Source organism: Spodoptera frugiperda, chromosome 5, assembly GCF_023101765.2.
Source record: "Spodoptera frugiperda isolate SF20-4 chromosome 5, AGI-APGP_CSIRO_Sfru_2.0, whole genome shotgun sequence".
Classification (NCBI taxonomy): Eukaryota; Metazoa; Arthropoda; class Insecta; order Lepidoptera; family Noctuidae; genus Spodoptera; species Spodoptera frugiperda.
In genome coordinates, this window is record NC_064216.1 from 1,915,489 (window position 1) to 1,935,437 (window position 19,949).

At 36.3% G+C, this 19,949-nt stretch overlaps 4 protein-coding genes and 1 long non-coding RNA gene across 5 annotated transcripts; 1 reads left to right on the plus strand and 4 right to left on the minus strand.

The window, feature by feature from the left end:
• Positions 1-258: 258 nt before the first annotated feature.
• LOC118271768 (uncharacterized) lies at positions 259-4,502 on the minus strand. Its single transcript, XM_035587967.2, has 2 exons — positions 4,353-4,502; positions 259-3,006 (listed from the first exon to the last, which is right to left on the minus strand). The coding sequence occupies exon 2, from the start codon at positions 2,996-2,998 to the stop codon at positions 1,181-1,183; it is 1,818 nt and encodes a 605-aa protein (XP_035443860.2). The 5' UTR covers positions 2,999-3,006; positions 4,353-4,502; the 3' UTR covers positions 259-1,180.
• A 390-nt stretch (positions 4,503-4,892) lies between these two features.
• On the minus strand, positions 4,893-12,484 carry LOC118271931 (uncharacterized). The gene is made up of 9 exons (XM_050693854.1): positions 12,314-12,484; positions 11,656-11,787; positions 10,510-10,635; positions 9,966-10,144; positions 9,440-9,593; positions 8,929-9,008; positions 8,460-8,634; positions 7,920-8,172; positions 4,893-7,801 (listed from the first exon to the last, which is right to left on the minus strand). Exons 1-9 carry the CDS (start codon positions 12,335-12,337, stop codon positions 7,665-7,667), a joined length of 1,260 nt encoding a protein of 419 aa, XP_050549811.1. The 5' UTR covers positions 12,338-12,484; the 3' UTR covers positions 4,893-7,664.
• Positions 5,054-7,658, plus strand: LOC118271930 (TBC1 domain family member 31). Its single transcript, XM_035588196.2, has one exon. It carries the CDS (start codon positions 5,054-5,056, stop codon positions 7,514-7,516), a length of 2,463 nt encoding a protein of 820 aa, XP_035444089.1. The 3' UTR covers positions 7,517-7,658.
• A 454-nt stretch (positions 12,485-12,938) lies between the features above and the next one.
• On the minus strand, positions 12,939-19,572 carry LOC118271650 (26S proteasome regulatory subunit 7). Its single transcript, XM_035587768.2, has 10 exons — positions 19,344-19,572; positions 19,210-19,247; positions 18,952-19,125; positions 18,402-18,541; positions 17,307-17,475; positions 16,777-16,909; positions 14,763-14,889; positions 14,242-14,338; positions 13,728-13,936; positions 12,939-13,305 (listed from the first exon to the last, which is right to left on the minus strand). Exons 1-10 carry the CDS (start codon positions 19,414-19,416, stop codon positions 13,161-13,163), a joined length of 1,305 nt encoding a protein of 434 aa, XP_035443661.1. The 5' UTR covers positions 19,417-19,572; the 3' UTR covers positions 12,939-13,160.
• LOC126910704 (uncharacterized) lies at positions 15,251-16,601 on the minus strand. The gene is made up of 2 exons (XR_007705332.1): positions 16,544-16,601; positions 15,251-15,805 (listed from the first exon to the last, which is right to left on the minus strand). It is a non-coding gene; the product is annotated as an uncharacterized LOC126910704 (long non-coding RNA).
• Positions 19,573-19,949: the final 377 nt, after the last annotated feature.

The following is a 19,949-nucleotide window of genomic DNA, read 5'->3' on the forward strand; positions in this document are numbered from 1 at the left end:
TACGTCAAATTAACTCGCATTTCCCCGCGAGGTGAAAAAACGGAACAGTTTACGGAGAAAATGTACCACTGAAAATAATTGGGGTTATAAGCCGTGTCCGAGCGACCCGCCCGCGCCAGTTTGTGCTGTTTTGATGGAACGTAAGAATGTCGCAATGTTGTTTTACGTAAACAAACTTAAATATGACAATATAAATTACACTAAATACCTATGTATATTATCTAGAAAAGGTATGTCACACAAATAATAATAATTGGATAGGTTGTGTAAATAGTCATTTATTTGAATCCGAAAATACAATAAATACATTTTCCACTTAAGGTTAGGTGATAATTAAAATAAGTTCTATCGAAATAAATGTACTTACTCTAGGTATAATTAGTACAAATAAACCTTTCACCAATTACATATTGTACATCAGTCTATATAGGAACGTACCTAGCATGCTTATTTATTTCTAAATCAGATTACATAGTTGTTTAGTCAGAAATACAATACATGGTAATTAATGTATAAGTAACTAGGTACCTACTTTATAATGTTTATATTATAACCTTCGTATGAGATTCTATGCATATATCATAATTCCATATATTTATTTACCTATTTAAATACTTCTTAAATTACATGTTTTAATGCTACTTATAAAATACAACTTAAATAATATTTAAAATACTACTAAATACTAAAATAATTATTATGTTTTTTTGGCTTACTCACGTAACTATTTGACGAGAATCTCGAGTAGTTTCAAGCCAAACTAGAGACTCGGTAGCAGCGCGACGTTGCTCATGAATATAAGCTTCTAGCATGGCTTGAAAGTAGTAGAGTTCCTCGTCAAATAGTTACGTGAGTAAGCTGAAAATAATAAAATAATAATTTTATAATGTTAACTAAACTAAACTTATGTCTAATAAATATATTCATATTATTTTTTAAATATAATAATATTTTTTAAATAACTACAAACACACTTCGCCAATATATTGGATGACTAATTTTTATTGTAATGTCCGTCTTATAGATTATTTTAAAATATTAGACACATATTTTTATTTTCTTACGACTGTTGCTCTCATTGTATGCAGCCCGCATGACACGTTGAATTTGCATCTCGGATTTTATACATCCAGGGGCCTTAGTCTGCTATTACAATTGTGTCAGAATGGTCGATCACTGATCAGTGCAAGAGGGACGGAGCTATGTAGGTTGTATAGCTCCATCCCTCTGGTTTGAGACAATTCTCAAAACCATCGACAACGTTTTTATACATTTTCAAACAAAATGACCCTGCAAACTTGCTTTCTAAATATTCCATTAGATGATTTTTGTTATCAATAAACGTAAATAAGTTATAAATAAATGTTGCATTGTAAGTTTTGTGGTAAACGGTACAGGGGATCTTTTCACCGCAAAGCTTATTCAAATAATTCATATGCTGTAAGCAATGTTGAAATTCTAAAAATGAAGACACAGCGCTACTATTGTACTTTTGACTCAGGTCTGCCTTTTCGAACATAAATTTTAAATTGTTATAAAAAAACATACAATCAATTTCAATATGTGACTCTGATTCAGCCTTTTTAAATTTATCAACCCTTTTTGACACTGGCCCTAAAACAATATACGATAAAAGTATGCAGTACGCGGCATCGATGAAATACTTGTTTTTCTTTAAAATATAGTAGACTAAAGTTATAATGAGGAGCCAACAATTTGAGGGAACTAACTCAAGATTACTGAAATTAAATCCAGGCAGAACTTCTTCTACGAACTCCTTAAAAACGTCACATTCATTCGCCTTTAACTTCTTGCCATCGCGAAGTTTCGTAAAAATACCTCTTTGACGTATGTTTTTGACCCAACATCTAGAAATTTCTTGAACCACAGTATTATCATCCTGTCTACCAATAAAAGTGATAGTGGAACTTTGTGAATTTGTCAAAAGGCAGTGACTATAGGAGACAATTTCAAATGCTGCTAACAAAGCATCAGGACGCTTGCTGTAATACATCAACGTGGAACCGAAAAGAAAATTTTCTTTCCTCAAATGTATGTAAGCAGGTGCTATCCTTCCATTGGAAACTCCCTTTACGAACCATTTCTTGTCATCTGGGAACAGACCGTGAACTCTATCCCTTTGGAAATATTTCACGGCTAAATTGCACAACGGATAAACGTACAGCGTCTGAATTCTCTCGTATACATCCTTCAAATCATCTTTATGCTTATCTTCATAAATGCCTTTTAAGACTGTACTGACCAAAGTAGCTTCTCGTTGACGTTTTACCCATTTCACAACTGGCCATACCGCGTCTATTTCCATATCGACAATAAGTTCTTTTAAATTTTCAAAATGGGCTCCATTTTCATTCAGCAAAGCCAGTAACATAGGCGTCTTGTTATAAACACCAAAAGCGTTTTTCACCTTTTCATTCTCATATATTGTACAAATCAAGCTTTTAGATCCATTTACACGTAAGACGGATTTCGTAGGAATGCACGACACACCTACAAACAGGGAGTACTCTATCTTATCCGTTAGAACGGGACATTTTAATTTTGTGGCAACACCAATGATTGCTTCCATAGAGTCATATTCGCAGACGAAATATTTGATGTCCATTTCTTCTAGAATTTGTTTTTGAACATCTCGAACGAAAAGCGGTTGGAAATAAGGTACCATGTTTATGTTAGTGGCAGTTCGATTGCAGATTATGCTTTCGTGAATTTCCTTTCTTTTATCCATGCTTGATTTTGTGACGCCTTTGAAGATAAAATGGCATTTGATATTACTGTCCAGGAAAGTAGTGAGTTTTTTTCTAATGAAGTCTGCGTACCTGTCGCATTCAGGTCCAAGGATGTACTGGCACTCACTGCTCCTGTAGGAGTCCTTGAAGAAGCTGTCTCCATCTACCACGAGGTCACAGTCTAACAATATATGCGGAGACCAGACATTTTTGCTCTTGATACACTGCCGTAGTGATGTAAACTTCATCTTTGAATCTGAAAAGATAAGGAAGGTTCCATTAATGATCAGTATGAAACCATTACATAGGCGTAGCCAGGTTTTAGTATCGGGAGGGGTTCAAGAAAGTCGACCCATTAAAAGTAAAAAAAAAAAAGAAACTTCCTTCATACATGAGAAAAACAAAACAATTTATGTAATATCTAATAAACAGATTTATAGGTAGTCATAGAGACCTTTGCCAAACAGGGGATGTACCTACTATGCTAACTACAAAAATAACGCTCTGTAATGTCTAGGTACGCATTTTTCGGAGGGGTTTGAACCCCCAACCCCCCCCCCCTGGCTACGCCTATGAACCATTATCATGATAACCATTCATCTTTTGAGTGACTGGTAGAACTCACAACCCAAACTACAGAGGGCTTTTTACGTAAACCGAGATCGAAACGAGACCGCGAACGGCGCCGTGATTGGCCGCCTGGAATAAACCAACGAATCAGAGTGCTGGACGTGCTCTTAATTCGATCTTGTTCAACATAAAATAAACTTACTAAACTCTCTGGTAGAAATGAGGTCCTAGTATTGTAGGTACTAGGTACATTCATAATACAGTGAAACTTGTTAACAAAATGGGACCTGGATAGGTAAGTGATGAAACCTCCACAAATGGAACTCACTGAGTCTCTACCCATTGACACTGAATTACCTCTATTAATGGGACAAACAACCCTCTTTATCTGGGATTCATTCTTTCGATTTATCATCTTAGTTACCTCTATAACTGAGACAGCAAGTGAATTTTAATGCATAATCCTCATTAACAGAAACAACATAGTTTTGAAACATTTATTTTGTTGATTTACTTATTCTTATTCATTTAAAATGTGCACATAACACATTGTTTTATTTAAGAATCACACCTCTTTATGTGAAATAACCCGTATGTTCACCTCCATTAATGGAACCCTCTGTAAATGAGACAAATGTTTATTTATACCTGGTTATCTGAGACACTGGGTTAGTGAAATACCTCTATAAGTGATACCAATTTGAAGGTCCCTTGATGTCTCACTTAACGAGGTTTCACTGTATATAATTATCTCTGCCTACTATTTCTGGATTAAACGTCATGATGTTTTGACTGCCTAGCCGATCGAAAGTTTAGCGATTTTTTGAAAAATACATTCTCGTACTTTTTCTAGTTAATGAAAAATTAAGTACTAGGGAACGATGCGAGAGCGGGACTCATAAACAACTGCTTAAAAGTTGGCATTACTGTAAGTATGTGCACCTCTGCTTATCCCTTCGAAGTTTTAAAGTCGTGATGTTGTATCAAGTTTCGTTGCAAATTGCATGCAATTATTATATTTTAATAACATACCTTGATGAGATTCCAACACTCGCAAACTTCTCGTGAATAACGAACAGCAAAAATACTGAACCGCACTGATTCCAAATTCAAACTAAAATGACGCAAAAGTTTAGTTTATCGCCGTTTTATACACAGCCAGCTATATTTATCAGAACCACGTATGGCTAGCCGTAACTAATGAGGTAATTCAAAAAAGTCCCTACCATAATCAATCGTTAACGTTCCTTTTCACTTGACTTAAATGATACCGTTAATGTAGCTCAAACAAAATAAAAACTGTATGAAAACCATCATACGAACGTAGTACGTATCAATAATATAATTTTTGCTAAAAAAAATATCTATTTTAAAATTATAGTTTTGTTATTAAAATGAACTACTTTTATTTTGCCTCCCATAACTTTAACATACTTGTTTTAATAAAAATATATATTTGATATTAATAACAAAAGCAATGAGATGTTAAAATTATAGATCCCATTTTTTTTTTTTATTTTCGATAAGTTAAAAGTAAAAATATCTGTATCCGAACGTAGCAAGTTGTTGACATTTTTGCCTGTCGCTAAGAATTTGTGACATCTCTGTTTTTGTTTTGATTGCTCGATTCCGCCAAATTTTAAATAATTTGTCTGATAAATCTAAGAAAATATGTCAACAATCTGACAATATCATGTTTTTCGATTCATATAAACCTATTGATAAAATCATTGATGGAACAAGAGAAGAGAGGTGAGCGGGAAGCTATCGAAAAATTCGATATCAAGTTAAAATCGAAGCCGAAGGACGGTGTCATACTACAGCTGCACCACACGGTTCGAGGTTCTAATGGAGAATGTCGCAGGATTCGGTTCACCGCGGGCATGTTCGACGACGCCCATGACAAGCTCGCGTGCGCCGACAACGCCGGCAACATCTTTATACTTGACTTTTCCGACCTAAAATTCTGGAAATTACCTGGAGTTGGGCCGTGCACTGCTTTGCAATTCGTGCCGGCCAAACAAGATACGCTGGTCGTCGCTTCCGCAAAGAAATATGACATGAACTTCCTGGACACTGAGACTGGACAAGTATCTCTGACTCTGACAGGCCACACAGCACCAGTAAGACACATTTCCTTCTCTAACAACGTTAAAACAAACAATCTCCTGACCGCCAGTCCAGTTGAAGCTATCCTATGGGAACTACGGAACTACACCAAATACTTCACCTTGAACACTTTCTTAGGTGCTCAAATCCAACAAATAATGTTTTCTCCAGCGGGTGACTACCTTGTAGCATGCTTTCAAAATGACACTGTACAAATTTGGAAACATGAGAGTATGAAATCTGTTAAGCAAATTATACCAAGTGAGTTGAAGCACATGAAAAGTATTGCATTTACTATGAACGGCCGTGCTATGGCCATGGCGGGGCTTGCTCCCATGTTGATTCTGTTTAGTATGGATACTTGGAAGGCCCTCAAAACAATAGACATGTCTAAATACAACATAGGTGGTGCTCACCAACTGGCTTTTATCCCGCAATTATTTGATGGAGGAGCAAACAAGATCCTTGCTATCTTAAGCAGTGACTGTGTGCTATATTTACTGGATTTAGAATCATTAACGGTTATCCATATAATACACCCAGAATCATCTGGTATTCGTAGATTTGTTGTAAGCCCATCAGGAAAATATTTTCTGTGCATTCTCCAACTTGGTGAAGTTAATATCTATAATTGTTCATATGTTATGGATTCAGCTCAGAACTGTCAAAATTGTGTTGTAGAAACTATGAGGAAGGAGATGCCGGGTACCTCCACACATAAGTGTCCCTCTCAAATGCAAACTAACTCAAAAACTCAAATTGAACAAAAAATGCGTGTATGTATGGATAGTGCTAGGCTAAGGAGAATACTCATGCAATATGGTGAGTATCCTGACAAGTTCCGCTCCATCATCTGGCGGTCACTGCTTGATACTCCTCGGAATAAGATTGCATATGCAGGTCTCATTGATAAAGGTATTCATCCGGCCTACAAGGATATAGAGAAGCAGTTTACCATACATAGTGCGGTTACACTCAAAAATCTAAAACGTCTGCTGTCCTGTCTTGCACACTGGTGTCCCTTATTTGGAGTCATGAAGTTCTTGCCTGGTTTTGTGTTTCCTTTTGTAAAAGTTCTTCAAAAAGATCCTCTTTTGCTTTTTGAGTCTGTGGCCAGCGTGTTATGCAATTATTGTCAATTGTGGTTTGAGTATGCACCTTTTCCCCCGATTAGTGTTTTGGCTATTGTTGAGAACATTCTGGCTGAACATGATCAGCCATTACTGAATCATTTCTGTGAAGTTGGCATCACTAGTCAAACCTATGCCCTGAAAATATTAGAAACTGCTTTTAGTGAAGTACTGACTTGCTCTGAATGGCTGATATTGTGGGATCACATACTTAGTAATGAGCCAGCTTTCATTCTAATGGCAGTGGTTTCATACAATATTGTTCAAAGAAATGCACTAAAGAGGCTAAAGACACATGAACAACTTGAAAATTTCTTCCATATGCAAAACCCTATTGATAAAAAAACATTTCTAAAGAAAGCCTATGTACTACTGAATGAGACTCCAGAAGACATACACCCCAGAAGATTTTTCACACCTTTTGTATCACTAGAGAAAGGAGAGTGTTATCAGCAATTCACTGGTTATCCAAAAGCAACAATTTGCCTTAAACTAGCGAAAAAGGACCGAACGAAATGTTTAAAGGGTGACAAGTTCACTTTAAAAGAATTAACTACAAGAAGTCAGGAGAAAGAAATTCAAGAAAGAGCACAGGTTGAAGAACTAGATTCCGACCATCAATCTGCGAACAGTGAAGAAGAAAGTGTTCATGAAGTTTGTATTGAAAAACACAGAAGAACCAGGAAGAAAAGTCATGACGCGGCGCAAAGCAACGGTGACTTCACTACGAAAGAGACGAGAGAAGAATTGATCGAAAGTATAATATACCCTGCTACAATACATCTACAGAGAAACAAAAGTGGAGAATTTAAAGCTCTTAAAAAGGATAAAGAACCAAGTAAGCTTTCACGGTCAAAAACAAAGAAAAAGTCGTCCGAAAACAAGAACGAAACTTTAGAGAAAGAAGTAGAAAAATTGTTGAGAACTTATACAAATTCCGATTTATCTGATACTTGATGTGCCTATCCAACTGTTGTGTTACAAATACATATTATAATATAGGATGGTAACAAAACAACATAGTATATTTAAATATTAGTTTATTGTATCACTTGCCCGCTAACTAGTTAGTTCTGGATTAAACTTTATATAAATTAAATATCTTTTATTCCTTCTTAGCCGGTCTTGGTATAGTGGACTTAACATGGCTGAACTTTTTTCGTGATGAGCTTAGGCCGGGGCTTGCTTCTGGGTTCGCTCGCGGCGTACGTACTGGAGTTACTATTTTCGGTTTGAATAGACCTGCAAAATGAAAAAAGTAGGTAGTTCTCTTATTCTGTTTAGAAGAGGTAAACTCCAAAGAGTTCTAGTTTTTATATTATAAGTAGTCAATGTGCAATCACGATTTTAGATAACTTACTGTTCAGTTTACTTCGCGCATCAGGCTTGTCTATTTTAACACCGGGAGATTCTTTCTTCGATTTAAAAAGATTGGGTGAAATACGGCGTAATCTCGATGTAATCTTGCTTTCTTTTGCAACCGTCGATTTTGGAACGAGATTAGATGTTGAGACACTTTCAAATCTCTTCAGCCTAGTGAAGTCTTCTTTGGCAACACCCATTGCAGATAGATTTGGACTCGATGCAAATTGAGCTTTGGATGCATCTGGACACTGAAAGATGAAAAAATATAGTGGGATTCATTCTTACCAATGCATGACCATAATTTGGTCTTGCATAAGCTAAGTTTCTAAAATTTTGCCATATTTGGAAAACTTTTAGACATGAAATGCAATCTAGATAGCATACTCATTACATCATGTGTTGTGTACCTATGCCCAAAAAGCCCCTATTACCTACATGGGACATTACGACAGTGCAAATTGGGAGTCCCAACAAGGTACATTTAATACATACATAGGTACTTCTGCCTATTTCTCGGGGAATAACAGTGTTATACCTTTAGCAGTGAAATCTTGGAGACGTCCAGCGTCAGCGAGGACATTGAAGAATCATGCTTCCCATCTTCCACATATTCTCTGATCACGTGCACTAGCTTGCTATGCAAATCCTCTGCTACCTTTTCTGCAGCTATCAAGTTGTCCAATAAAGTGTTTTGAGAAGTGTGTATTGGACTGAAAAATATAAATTATTAAGATAAGTTTCACTCTCACTAGGATTGAGGACAGCTTTTTATATAGAAAAAAATATCTCATTAGTTGAAAGACTTATGTTTAGGCTTCTCGAAGTGCAGTTCATGGAACACAAGTAGATTTTATTTAAATGGTATTTAAGTAGGAAACTGAATACTAATCTCTACAAGCAAACCCCAAATATGCTTCTGATTTGACGTTCCATTGCCTCTGCCTATAGCAATGGAAGAGCCGGTTGAGCTGATGATAATAAAATCTAGTAGGTATGATATTTACCTTGAAGTTTTATTTCGCCTGCGGACGCTGCCAGGTGTGGATGATAGTGTGTACGTGCTCTGTCTACGACACATTATTTGCTGGAAATAGAAATATTTGCTTTTAATTAGACATTTATCTCTATTGAACTAAATATAAAAAGATTTATTATTCGCCCTCCTGTAATATGCATTTAACCAAGCTCTTTGTTTGGCCAAGATACCATAAAGTACCTTTATAAGGATCGAGCTATGCTATCGTCATAGGACAAGGGCGTTTTTTTTATGGTATAAGTAAGTCGATAAACGAGCAGACGGATCACTTGATAGTAAGCAATCGGCGTTGCCAATGTACATCCGAAACACCAGATGCGTTACAAGTAAGGAATTTAAGAGTCGTTGGGAAATCGGAGATTGGGAAACTTTACTGTGAGGCCGTGGTATCACTCGGTTGAGCCGCCCATTCGTGCCGAAGCATAGCTCTCCCGCACGTGAATGTACATATGTTTATATTTGTATAGATAAGTAGTCACCTTCTTGTCTTTACAGCCATCAGCAGAAACATCAGCATGTTCCACTTTGTGCAGGGGCCCAGGCTCTGGAAGCTGGTCGGTATTCCTCTTGGCTGCCGTCAGTGTGTCCAGAGATCGATACCGAGTCGGTGTGTCCGTTTTCAAGGGGAAATCCCTGAAAGTAAAATTGATATAGCTATTGGTAATATGGTTGTATCTATATTGTTTAAGTAGGTACCGATTGTACCCGTGACTGCCTCGTTTGTCGAGTGGTCGCAAGTGCGACTGCCGGACAAAAGGTCTCGGGTTCGATTTCCTATTACTGCCCAGATTTTCGGTTTTTGAAAATTACTCTGTAGTAGCACGGAGTCTGGAACTGTGCCCAATATATGGCTCACCCTATATTACATGGCACTTATAACATAAATAGTGAAAAAGTGGGTGTACATTGTGTAGCGGCATTACGCGCCGTTATGTACACCTCTGCCTACCCCTTCGGGGATAAAAAGGCGTGTTAAAGCTACCTGTAGACACAAGTTATACCAACCGTTTTTCAGGAGTGTTCAGTTCAACCATACTAGCCGATCTATTGGCTATAGCCTCCTTGCCCATATCAGCATCCGATTCATTGTGTTGCTTGATGCATCTGATCATCTCGTGAAGCTCCTTCGAAAGACGTTCACGGTGACTCTTTGGTAAAGACCCAAGTAGGGAGCATCCGAATTCCTAAAAACAAGAAATTACCTTATGGTAAGTATTTTTAATTATTATTTATATGTTGCCCCACCATTGGATTTTCTCGTCTTTCGTGATTGCGTTTACAAACATTCAAGTTCACACGCACATGAAACCCAAACCCAAAACAACAATTTGTAGTACACACAAAGAGTTGCTTCGTGCAGGAATCGAACCCGATAGACGTTGTACGGCAGCCAGACACCGCGCCAACCGGACAGTCAAAGTCAAAGTATTTTGTAGACAGAAATTGACCTTAAGACTATAACTATAATATAATGTCTTCAGTTTAATATGTTTCAGTATTAGGAATAGCTTGAAAACTTATAGATGCTAAATTCTAGTACCTATATTACCTTATCTAAATGTTTTCCCCCGGTCATACCAGACACCTGCCAGATGCCACTGTTCTGCTGGCTCGCAGTGGTGGGGCAGGAGCAGGACAGGCTGGCACTCTCCAGCACCACGTGGAGACCTGACGACTGGAAATGGAAGGATAAAGTGGTCTAAATACATAGGGAAATCTAATATATAACATTCTCGTGTCACAGTTTTCCTTGCCATACTCCTCCGAAACGGCTTGACCGATTTTGATGGTTTTTTCTTATCCGGTCTCTATGAGAATCGGCCAACATCTATTTTTTCATCCCCTAAATGTTAGGGGTAGTAAGTACAACCCTATTTTTTAAAATTTTCCGCGGACGAAGTCGCGGGCTGAAGCTAGTAATAATATAAATGTGAAAGTTTGTTTGTTTAGATGTTTGTCCGTCAATTATTACGGATATTGATGTTTGGGATACCAACAGACAGGGTATGAGCTGATTTGAATTTTTATCCCACGGGAAGCCGCTGGCAAAAGCTAGTTAAATAATAAAAACTACACAATAAAACATTAGTTATAATCACTCTTAACTTATGATCTTTCTTATTTCCATAGATACATTATGGATGGGTACATGCTAAGGGATTTCCCCGCTTTAACAAACATCCGCAGAGTCCGCAGGAGCGGGATCTACCCGAGATAAATATTCTAAATTCTTTGCTGGCTAAATTAACGTCATAAAGTCATAACGTCACGCCTTCAATCCCAGGAAGGATAGGCAGAGCAGGGATTTACATAGGTACAATGTACAAGGCAATAGAACACATTTGTATAAAAGTCCCTAAATAAAATAAAGAAAAAAAAAGCAATACAATACACACTTTTCACCAGTTATGTATTCAGTCCTATATAATTGTGAGCTGACAAGAGGCTCATTGTCATTTATTGGGAATGGTCATCAACGTGATAAAACTACTCCTAACCCACTGCTAGAAAAAATATTTTCTCAGATTTATCTTAGAAAAAGTAAAAGTAGTTAGCAATCACTAAATGCCTAAATTCACTAAGTCGGATTACAGTCAATTACACCAAAGCGTTATACATAGATAAGGAATTAGCAATGATGTGAAAAATAAGGTTTCCTCAAGATATTTTCTTTCACCATACGTATTAGTTTTACCTGACAATTGATAACAACACTCCTGACGCCCCCATCCTGGCTGAGGTTACCGTCGCTCGTATCCAGGGACTTGACGCTGAACCCCAGGCATTGTAGCAGGGCACACAGTTCCACCACATCTGTGTAGGCTTCCTACAAACACATTAAGTAATAGGATGGCTTTTATTCCTTGAAAGATTGGGCTATAGTGCACATAAGTGTTGGATCTCAATAGAGACAGGTAGGTGCCAAAACAACCTGTCTTTAGTCTCATAAATAAGGGAGCCTATTGTGCTACACCGGTCACTAGTTTTAATAAAACCATTGAATGATTAAAAATAACAAAGTTCAATAATTTGATCCCAGGTCATTTTAAAAATTCTATCTGGAGATGAAAGAAATCGCCGTGTTTAATAAGACCCCCCTTGTACTTAAATTACTATTACAATGTAAAAGTATTTTATGTTTGTGCGCAATAATAGATAAAATAAGTAAATAATCCTTAGACAACAAAGATCTTCTAGTAGGTACCTACATGTGTAATCTAAACATTGTACACTATTATTGAGAATAGCAGTAAACTATAGACCTATGCTTCTAGTTGTTGATATTTCACTACCTGTACCTAAAGTCTAGATATTGTAGGTACAAATAATAATAATTATTCGTTAGTACTCACGTTATTGACGATAGGCTGCGACATTTTATTTAATAAATCGAATCACAGAGAAATCAACACAAAAATCTTCAAAATTTTAATATAAAACAGCTAATTACCGCACTTGAAAATAAAACCTCGTCAATAAAATTAGTTTGACAAGTGATTTAATTTACAAATTAAAAGTACCCTCAAATCATCCAAACTGGGAGCATTTATAAAGGTCGTTACCGTATGTAATATTTGTTTTAAAAAATTGTCACCTGATGTGGTCAAAATGCAATGTAGTCATTTCTATTAAAATTCTGTTGATATTATAGGAAATCTCTTTTGTATTAAATATGAAATTCCAAATTCACTTACTTTTAAAGAAACCAAAAGGTATATTTTCAACATAAATATAAACTAAATACCCGCAAAAATATAGCAAATGAAATTTAGACGCAGATTGTGACAATGTTATTTTGTTAATGTTAAATCTTGTTTTAAAGTTAAAATGGTACACAATAGCGTATACTCTAAATATATACGTATATTTTTGTTTATCACTTCTAAAGTATAGTTATTGGAACGCCACAATCTATGTTTAAATTGGAATTATGTTAAGGTTAAGAAAAATAGTTTTTGAATAAAAAAAAAACAAACAAAATGTTACAATAAATTTTATTAGAAATTATTCAAATACAATATCTAAGTAAGTTACAGAAACACATTGTTCACAAATTTGTACCTAACCAAATTGTGTGCACAATGAAAATCCGTTACAATTACAATTCAAATGCATTCCATTGGAAAATCAAAATGGCGGAAGAACCAGTGATTGTTACAATGGAAAATGCACTCAAATACTAATGTATAAGGCATTGATTTAGTTGTAAGTCATGTAGCGTGGTGTCGCCGAGAACTTGGCGTATGACTTGATGACTTTGTTGACTGCCTCCAAGAAGTCCTTCTCGGTGGCGACCTTGCGGCGGGCGCGGATCGCGAACATACCCGCTTCAGTGCATACCGACCTGGGAAACAAATTCAATTATAAGTAGATTATTAGATATATTCCATGTACTTTTCTGCACTAGCGTAAGGATGACTGGTAGAAAATGCCGTTAGTATTAACCTCCTTAAATTTCAAACATGATATATAAACAATTATTAAAACAAAATTCACTTTTACTTTTGCTGTTTAATGTCCTGACACTTTTCCCGTATAAATCTATTTTTCACCAGTTATGTGATAAGTCCCATCCCATGTAATAGGGAGTGAGGCTTTTGCCATATACCAGGCTTAATTCCGTGTATGTATTACTGAGAAAATTATCGAAAAGCCGAAAAAACCTCACTAATATTGCACTTTGCCCAACCTAGGAATCAAGTCCCTGCGCATCCACCCAACCATTAAGGCAATCATATAAAATCAAATAGAACAATTAAAACATACCTAATTTCAGCACCAGTAGAATTAGGACACAATCGAGCCAGCAGATCGAATCTGATGTCTCTCTCTACGCTCATAGACCTGGCGTGGATCCTAAAGATGTGAGCTCTGCCCTCCAGGTCTGGCAGACCGAACTCCACCTTACGATCCAGACGACCTGGACGCATGAGGGCAGGGTCGAGGGTATCTGGTCTGTTCGTGGCCATCAATACCTGAGAAAAGAAGGAATATGGTTCTTTTAGCAGCATCACATCATGTGACCTTAATAATTACGTGCATAATTTTATTATGTATTTATAGCATTTTATATGTTTTAGTATAGTATTACTAAACACACAATAACACTTTATTGTTTTTATATGGGCCTAGTTCGTCAATAATTTCGTATAGATTTATAAGTAAAAAGTAAGTTAGTAAGTTTATAGTTTATAGTTTTAAGTTTTGACTGAGTCATCCTTTTCGACATAACTGAATAAAATCTAGAAACTTCTTTGAACAAATTGCTTTCCATTCATACCTTGATGTTACCACGAGGGTCGAAACCGTCGAGCTGGTTGATGAGTTCCAACATAGTTCTCTGGACCTCATTGTCGCCACCAGCGCCGTCGTCGAACCTAAGAACATAATGTTTTTACAATTAAAATTTTTCACACATGAACTATACATAAAAAAATTACCTTAAATCTGAAGGGCAGAGTTAAATATTGACGAGTAAAATTGCTATTTTCTAGATTATTATTTTATTAAATCCACTTTGGAACGAACACCTAGCTTTACTGATATACAGACTGACGGACAATTAAATTTTGACGTTGAAAAAGTGGCTGATTAAGTATCTTGAAATTTAATTAAAATAAATGCTTTGATTTTGACAATGACTTTGATACTTTATGAGATCAAAGAAACAACAAAAATCTGTGTACTTCTCATATTAGTTATCTAAATAGAAAATGGTGAGGTATAAAACTTGATATAATATTTTTTTTAAATAATTATTTTTATTATTGAATTATTTCTCAAAACTTGAGATAATCTTACCTAGCACCACCGATGGCATCAATTTCATCAAAGAATATAAGACAGGCCTTCTTGCTACGAGCCATCTCAAACAACTCGCGCACCATACGAGCCCCCTCTCCCACGTACTTCTGTACCAACTCCGAACCTGGACAGATAGCGTAATTTTAGGAGAAATTCTTGGTAAAGATCGCATAGTGTCATCTAATATGAGAGAAAGCAAACAAAATCATATTATTTAATAAGTTTATATTTATGGCTCACCCCCTATTACATGGGACTTATAACACAAATGATGAAAAGTGGGTGTGCATTGTATAGCGGCATTACGTGCCGTAATGTGCACCTCTGCCTACCTCTTCGGGGGTGAAAGGCGTGACGTTGTGTGTGTATATTAATAGAATAGATAGGTCAGGACCCAGGTCATAACCAGAATGAGAATCAAAAGTAATTGTTTTCTAGTATTTATAAATATTATGATAATTATAACAAATAAAATTATGGTGATATTTAAATGTATTGCAACATGTAGCTCTGTCAATAAACTTAATTCGACAAAGTTGTTCATCGCAAATATCAATTTAGGGGAGGCGTATCAGAAATTTGTCTAAGCTTATGGACAAATTTCTTTCTTAACTCCCCAAATCATTAAGAAAATATTAAAATGTCTATCATGAATCACATAAATAATTGTTCCATGCGGGAATCGAACCCATGACACTTTACGCGGAAGTCAATCGTGCGCGCCAATAGTGAAGTTGACTTTATAATAAGACTTGAATATAGCAATGAGTGTATCGTGTAATGAAAACTTTGCTTGCGCGATCTAGGTACTTTTGACATCTGTCATCGTTATAAATGTCATGTCATATTTTCTGAAAACCTGTGGCGACACATTGACAAGTGACAGATGACAGAAGTCGCACATAGACTATCGACGAGCAAATCAATGGATGACGTCACAAATATCCTGCATCGCACATATGAAGTTTGCATGCGAATTAACACGGATAGAAAATCCCAACGTACAACAGTTGGGCAGAAAGCCCGCCAGGCATGATCACCTCGCCTGGTCGGAGGATCCTCCATTTTCTTAGGGAACTTTACTCTCTGTTCCCTAAAGTGGTGACCCCGACGTGATTGAAACCAACCTTCACGGAGCAGATCAGCACCGTCATCCTCATCGCCATCTCCCTCACCCATCACTTCTCCGCTGAGCGGTAATCAAGTCGCAGCCAACCAGCATCCTCGGCCTCATCAGGGACCACCACACGCTACATCGAAGATATGCAGCCTGGTTCTTCCCTACGGCCTCATCAGCGTCTAGGCACAGCACTCTGCACACGGTCTGAGGACGTCTTTCTCCCGTCAACGCAGACGCCAGCCACTACGCACCTACCCTCGCAGCATCAATTCCCCGACTCACCGTGGGACACTGCGAGCCTCACTACTCCGACTCACTGGAGTATCACCCTGCACCGCTCACCCGACTCACTGGGCATTCAGCGGCACAGTTCCGACTCACTGGAACTAGGGACATTCTTCACTGGCTCTGGCACCGCTCATCTCAAGCATCGACAGCCGTCTCAACAGGATCGACCTCCGGTCTTGGGGGGGAGTGATGTGGCGACACATTGACAAGTGACAGATGACAGAAGTCGCACATAGACTATCGACGAGCAAATCAATGGATGACGTCACAAATATCCTGCATCGCACATATGAAGTTTGCATGCGAATTAACACGGATAGAAAATCCCAACGTACAATAGTAGGGCAGAAAGCCCGCCAGGCATGATCACCTCGCCTGGTCGGAGGATCCTCCTTTTCTTAGGGAACTTTACTCGCTGTTCCCTAAAAACCCATGGTTTCAAACATAAGTCCTATTTACTACTTTCAGGGTACCTAGTCTCTTTAGAAACATTTGGTTAATTGAATGGTTTATGCAATCCAAGTCTTTAAATAAACGCCTTATTTATTTTCTCTCAAATAAAGTTATGGACAGATCGACAAAATGTGGTCAATTTTTACTCACCAATAACTCTGATGAAGCAAGCATCAGTTCTGTTGGCGACTGCTCTCGCGCACAACGTCTTGCCGGTACCGGGGGGGCCGAACAACAACACACCCTTAGGAGGCTCAATACCCAGCTTCACGAACTTCTCAGGCTGTAAAGTACAAATAAATCATTAAGATTTTCTGTATAAAACATACATTTAAGAAAATATCAAGGAGTAAACTTGTTTTATTCCTTAAATGTACACCTAAAGCAATAGTTTTGCATTTACACAAACTGAAAATCACTGTTTTCTCATGTTGAAAATATCTGGAGAAATAAGCTCGACTAGTTTCGAGTTAGAGTTTTTTCTCTAGACATAATAGAATGATGAGAGTAAACTGTGATTTTTAGGTAATTTAGTATGTCTCACGTTAGATCTTTACACCTAAAACAAATACAAATAGTTTATCATTCCAAAAAAAAAACATTACATGGTTTCATGTTAGGAACCTCCATTTAGGCAAACAATGCCTGTATTTGAAACAATATCTTAAATATGAACTTACATGCAACAATGGAGTCTCCACAACTTCCCTGAGCTTCTCAATCTGTTCCTTGCAGCCTCCCACATCGCTGTAGGTCACATCGGGCTTCTCTTCAACCTGCATCATCGTTACCGTTGGGTCGATCTTCGGTGGCAACGGAATATGAATCTGATACTTGTTGCGGTCCACACTGGTAGGAATTAAGAATATGTTATTTGGTTACTTAAAGCTTTGAATGCCTATCTTAATTATAAAGATTGCCATTATACTTAGTAATATTGTAGGTTCTTTTAAAGGTTTAGGTCTTTTTTTTTCAGATTTAGTGATAAAAAACATTTTTCGAAAATTTTATATTACCTGCTTCAATATTTTCACACTAATGATGTAATTTAAACATTATTAGACATAATTTAACATAAAATAAATACAAAAATCTATGTGATCATAAAATATGACTACTTCTATCTACATCTACATAATAAAAATGTGATTCAAGGAAATAATCTGATATGAAGCTTGATCATATAAGACTTTGACAATGTACCATAGTATGCTCTCGGAGTGGTTTATATGAGCTGTCAATGTTTATAACAACTACCAATGAATTGCCCTCCTTTCATAAAATTGTAGACTAGTGAAATTATTTATGGACCTTACTATTTTTTCTATAGTAGCATATTTTAAAAAGTGAATTAATACTGTTATACTTTATATTGAATGAATGATTGTGAGAAATAATTTTTTTACAAGAAAAATAATCTTATTTGTAATCTACATTTTAAATTGTTGTTGATGTCTCAACTCAAGTAACATAACAGAAAAGATGTTAAGAAGTAGAAACAAATTTTCCTTCATTGTAGTAGGTTCCACAAATATCTTCATTATATTTTATAAAAAAAAAGTATAGAAAAAGCTTTCTATCTAATAATGGCAATTGGCAAGTGTACTAGAAAGCATTAGCAACTCATATAAATCAGCGAGGCATAAAGTTCACTTGGCAAAATTAACAAAAAAAAATCATTGATTTAAAAAAATTCATTGAAGAAAAAGAAATTGAGACAAAGGTATACAAAATATTTTGCCGATCTCTGATATTATAAAAATATTTAAACTCACCCAACCCTCATGCCTTCCTCGATATCAGTAGGAGCCACAGAGTCTGCGAGATCCACAACGAACTTGGCAAACTGCTTCACATTGATTATGTACTTTGGATCATTTGAGTCCGCATTGATGATTTTTGTGCATCTTGCTACCTGTGTTGGAAATCAAAGGTTATCTTTAAGACTGCTTGTGAGGTTATGAAAATCCTACCACTCATGTCAGCTTCATACCAGCATCTGTCACTATCGAATTTCATGGGATAGCATGTCCTACACCATTCAGTAGTTTCAGCGTAACTAATTGACAAATAAACTTACACATTTATAATATTAGTGATAGTGTGAAAAAGCTGGTTAAGACTCCAAACAATAGCAATAAAGTTAATTGAGAATGAAAAAGTTATTTAGTTAAAATGAGAGTTCATTCATACCTTTGTCTACATAGTCTAATTACTTAGATCTTCACTATTTCGAAGCATAACAAACAATATTAATCTCGTTAAACTTTTATATTAAAGAGTATATCGTTAATATTCCATTATCATGTTGTACTGGTACTGTACCTGTAAGGGTTGTTCATTCTGAAGTGTTTGCTTGTCCGCTGCAAGATCCCAAAGGGCTGGAGGGGCTAAACCAGTGTCAGATTCCTTAATTCCAGTCAGTTCATTCACCCTCTTCATCACAGTCTGTATACCTTCTTCGACCTCCTTGATGATTTTGGTATATTGTCCCTGGCCCTACAATACGAAAAAAAGTTATCAAAAAAATGCCAGTCATCAACATCCTTTTTTACTTTCATAAATACTGTTAAATCTACTTACATATGATTTTAGAAGTGCTATATCTCCTTCGTCAAGCGCTGCAACAAATAATGTATGGTGTATGTAGTTTTTTTTAGTCAAAATACAACAAACTCATGAAATGAGTACAGTTAACACAAAGGATTATTACTTACATTTGATCTCTTTTTCTGGTTCTTCTGGCGCATCCTTGAGTTTACGCATATCATCTCCTAAATGGTCCGGCATTTTCGGTTACTTAAACAAATGTTTCTATAAAATAATCTTTCACAAATTAAGCAGACGATTTCTCGTCCGTCATCAAATCAATGTTTCAACCGTTTCTTTTTACGCTTTCGATTTACTTCTTTAGAATAATATCTATGACAATACGCATCTATCGTGGGTTCAACATCGAAATTCTATAGCGTGTATTGGAACGGGTAATAAAACTTTCCGTTCCACGCAGTATTGTATACTAAAACGAAAAAACAAATATTGTTTATTTTTGTAATGGAATAATAAATAAAAGTTTCGCTTTTATATTTTGTATCAGAATTGAAATTTTTTTTTTTAAATTAATACGGTTGCGCTAAATGATCACAATTATCAATAAAATGTTTTATAAAACATCTACTCAAGAAGGTTTGTAAAAAGAATCTTGCTAACGATGACAAGCAAATTTAACAACACGTTCAAATTAAGGTAATACATTTTAACTCTATAGAAAATGGTTTTGTTTATTTACTGAGTTAAAACTGAAGATAAAACAAAATATTCAT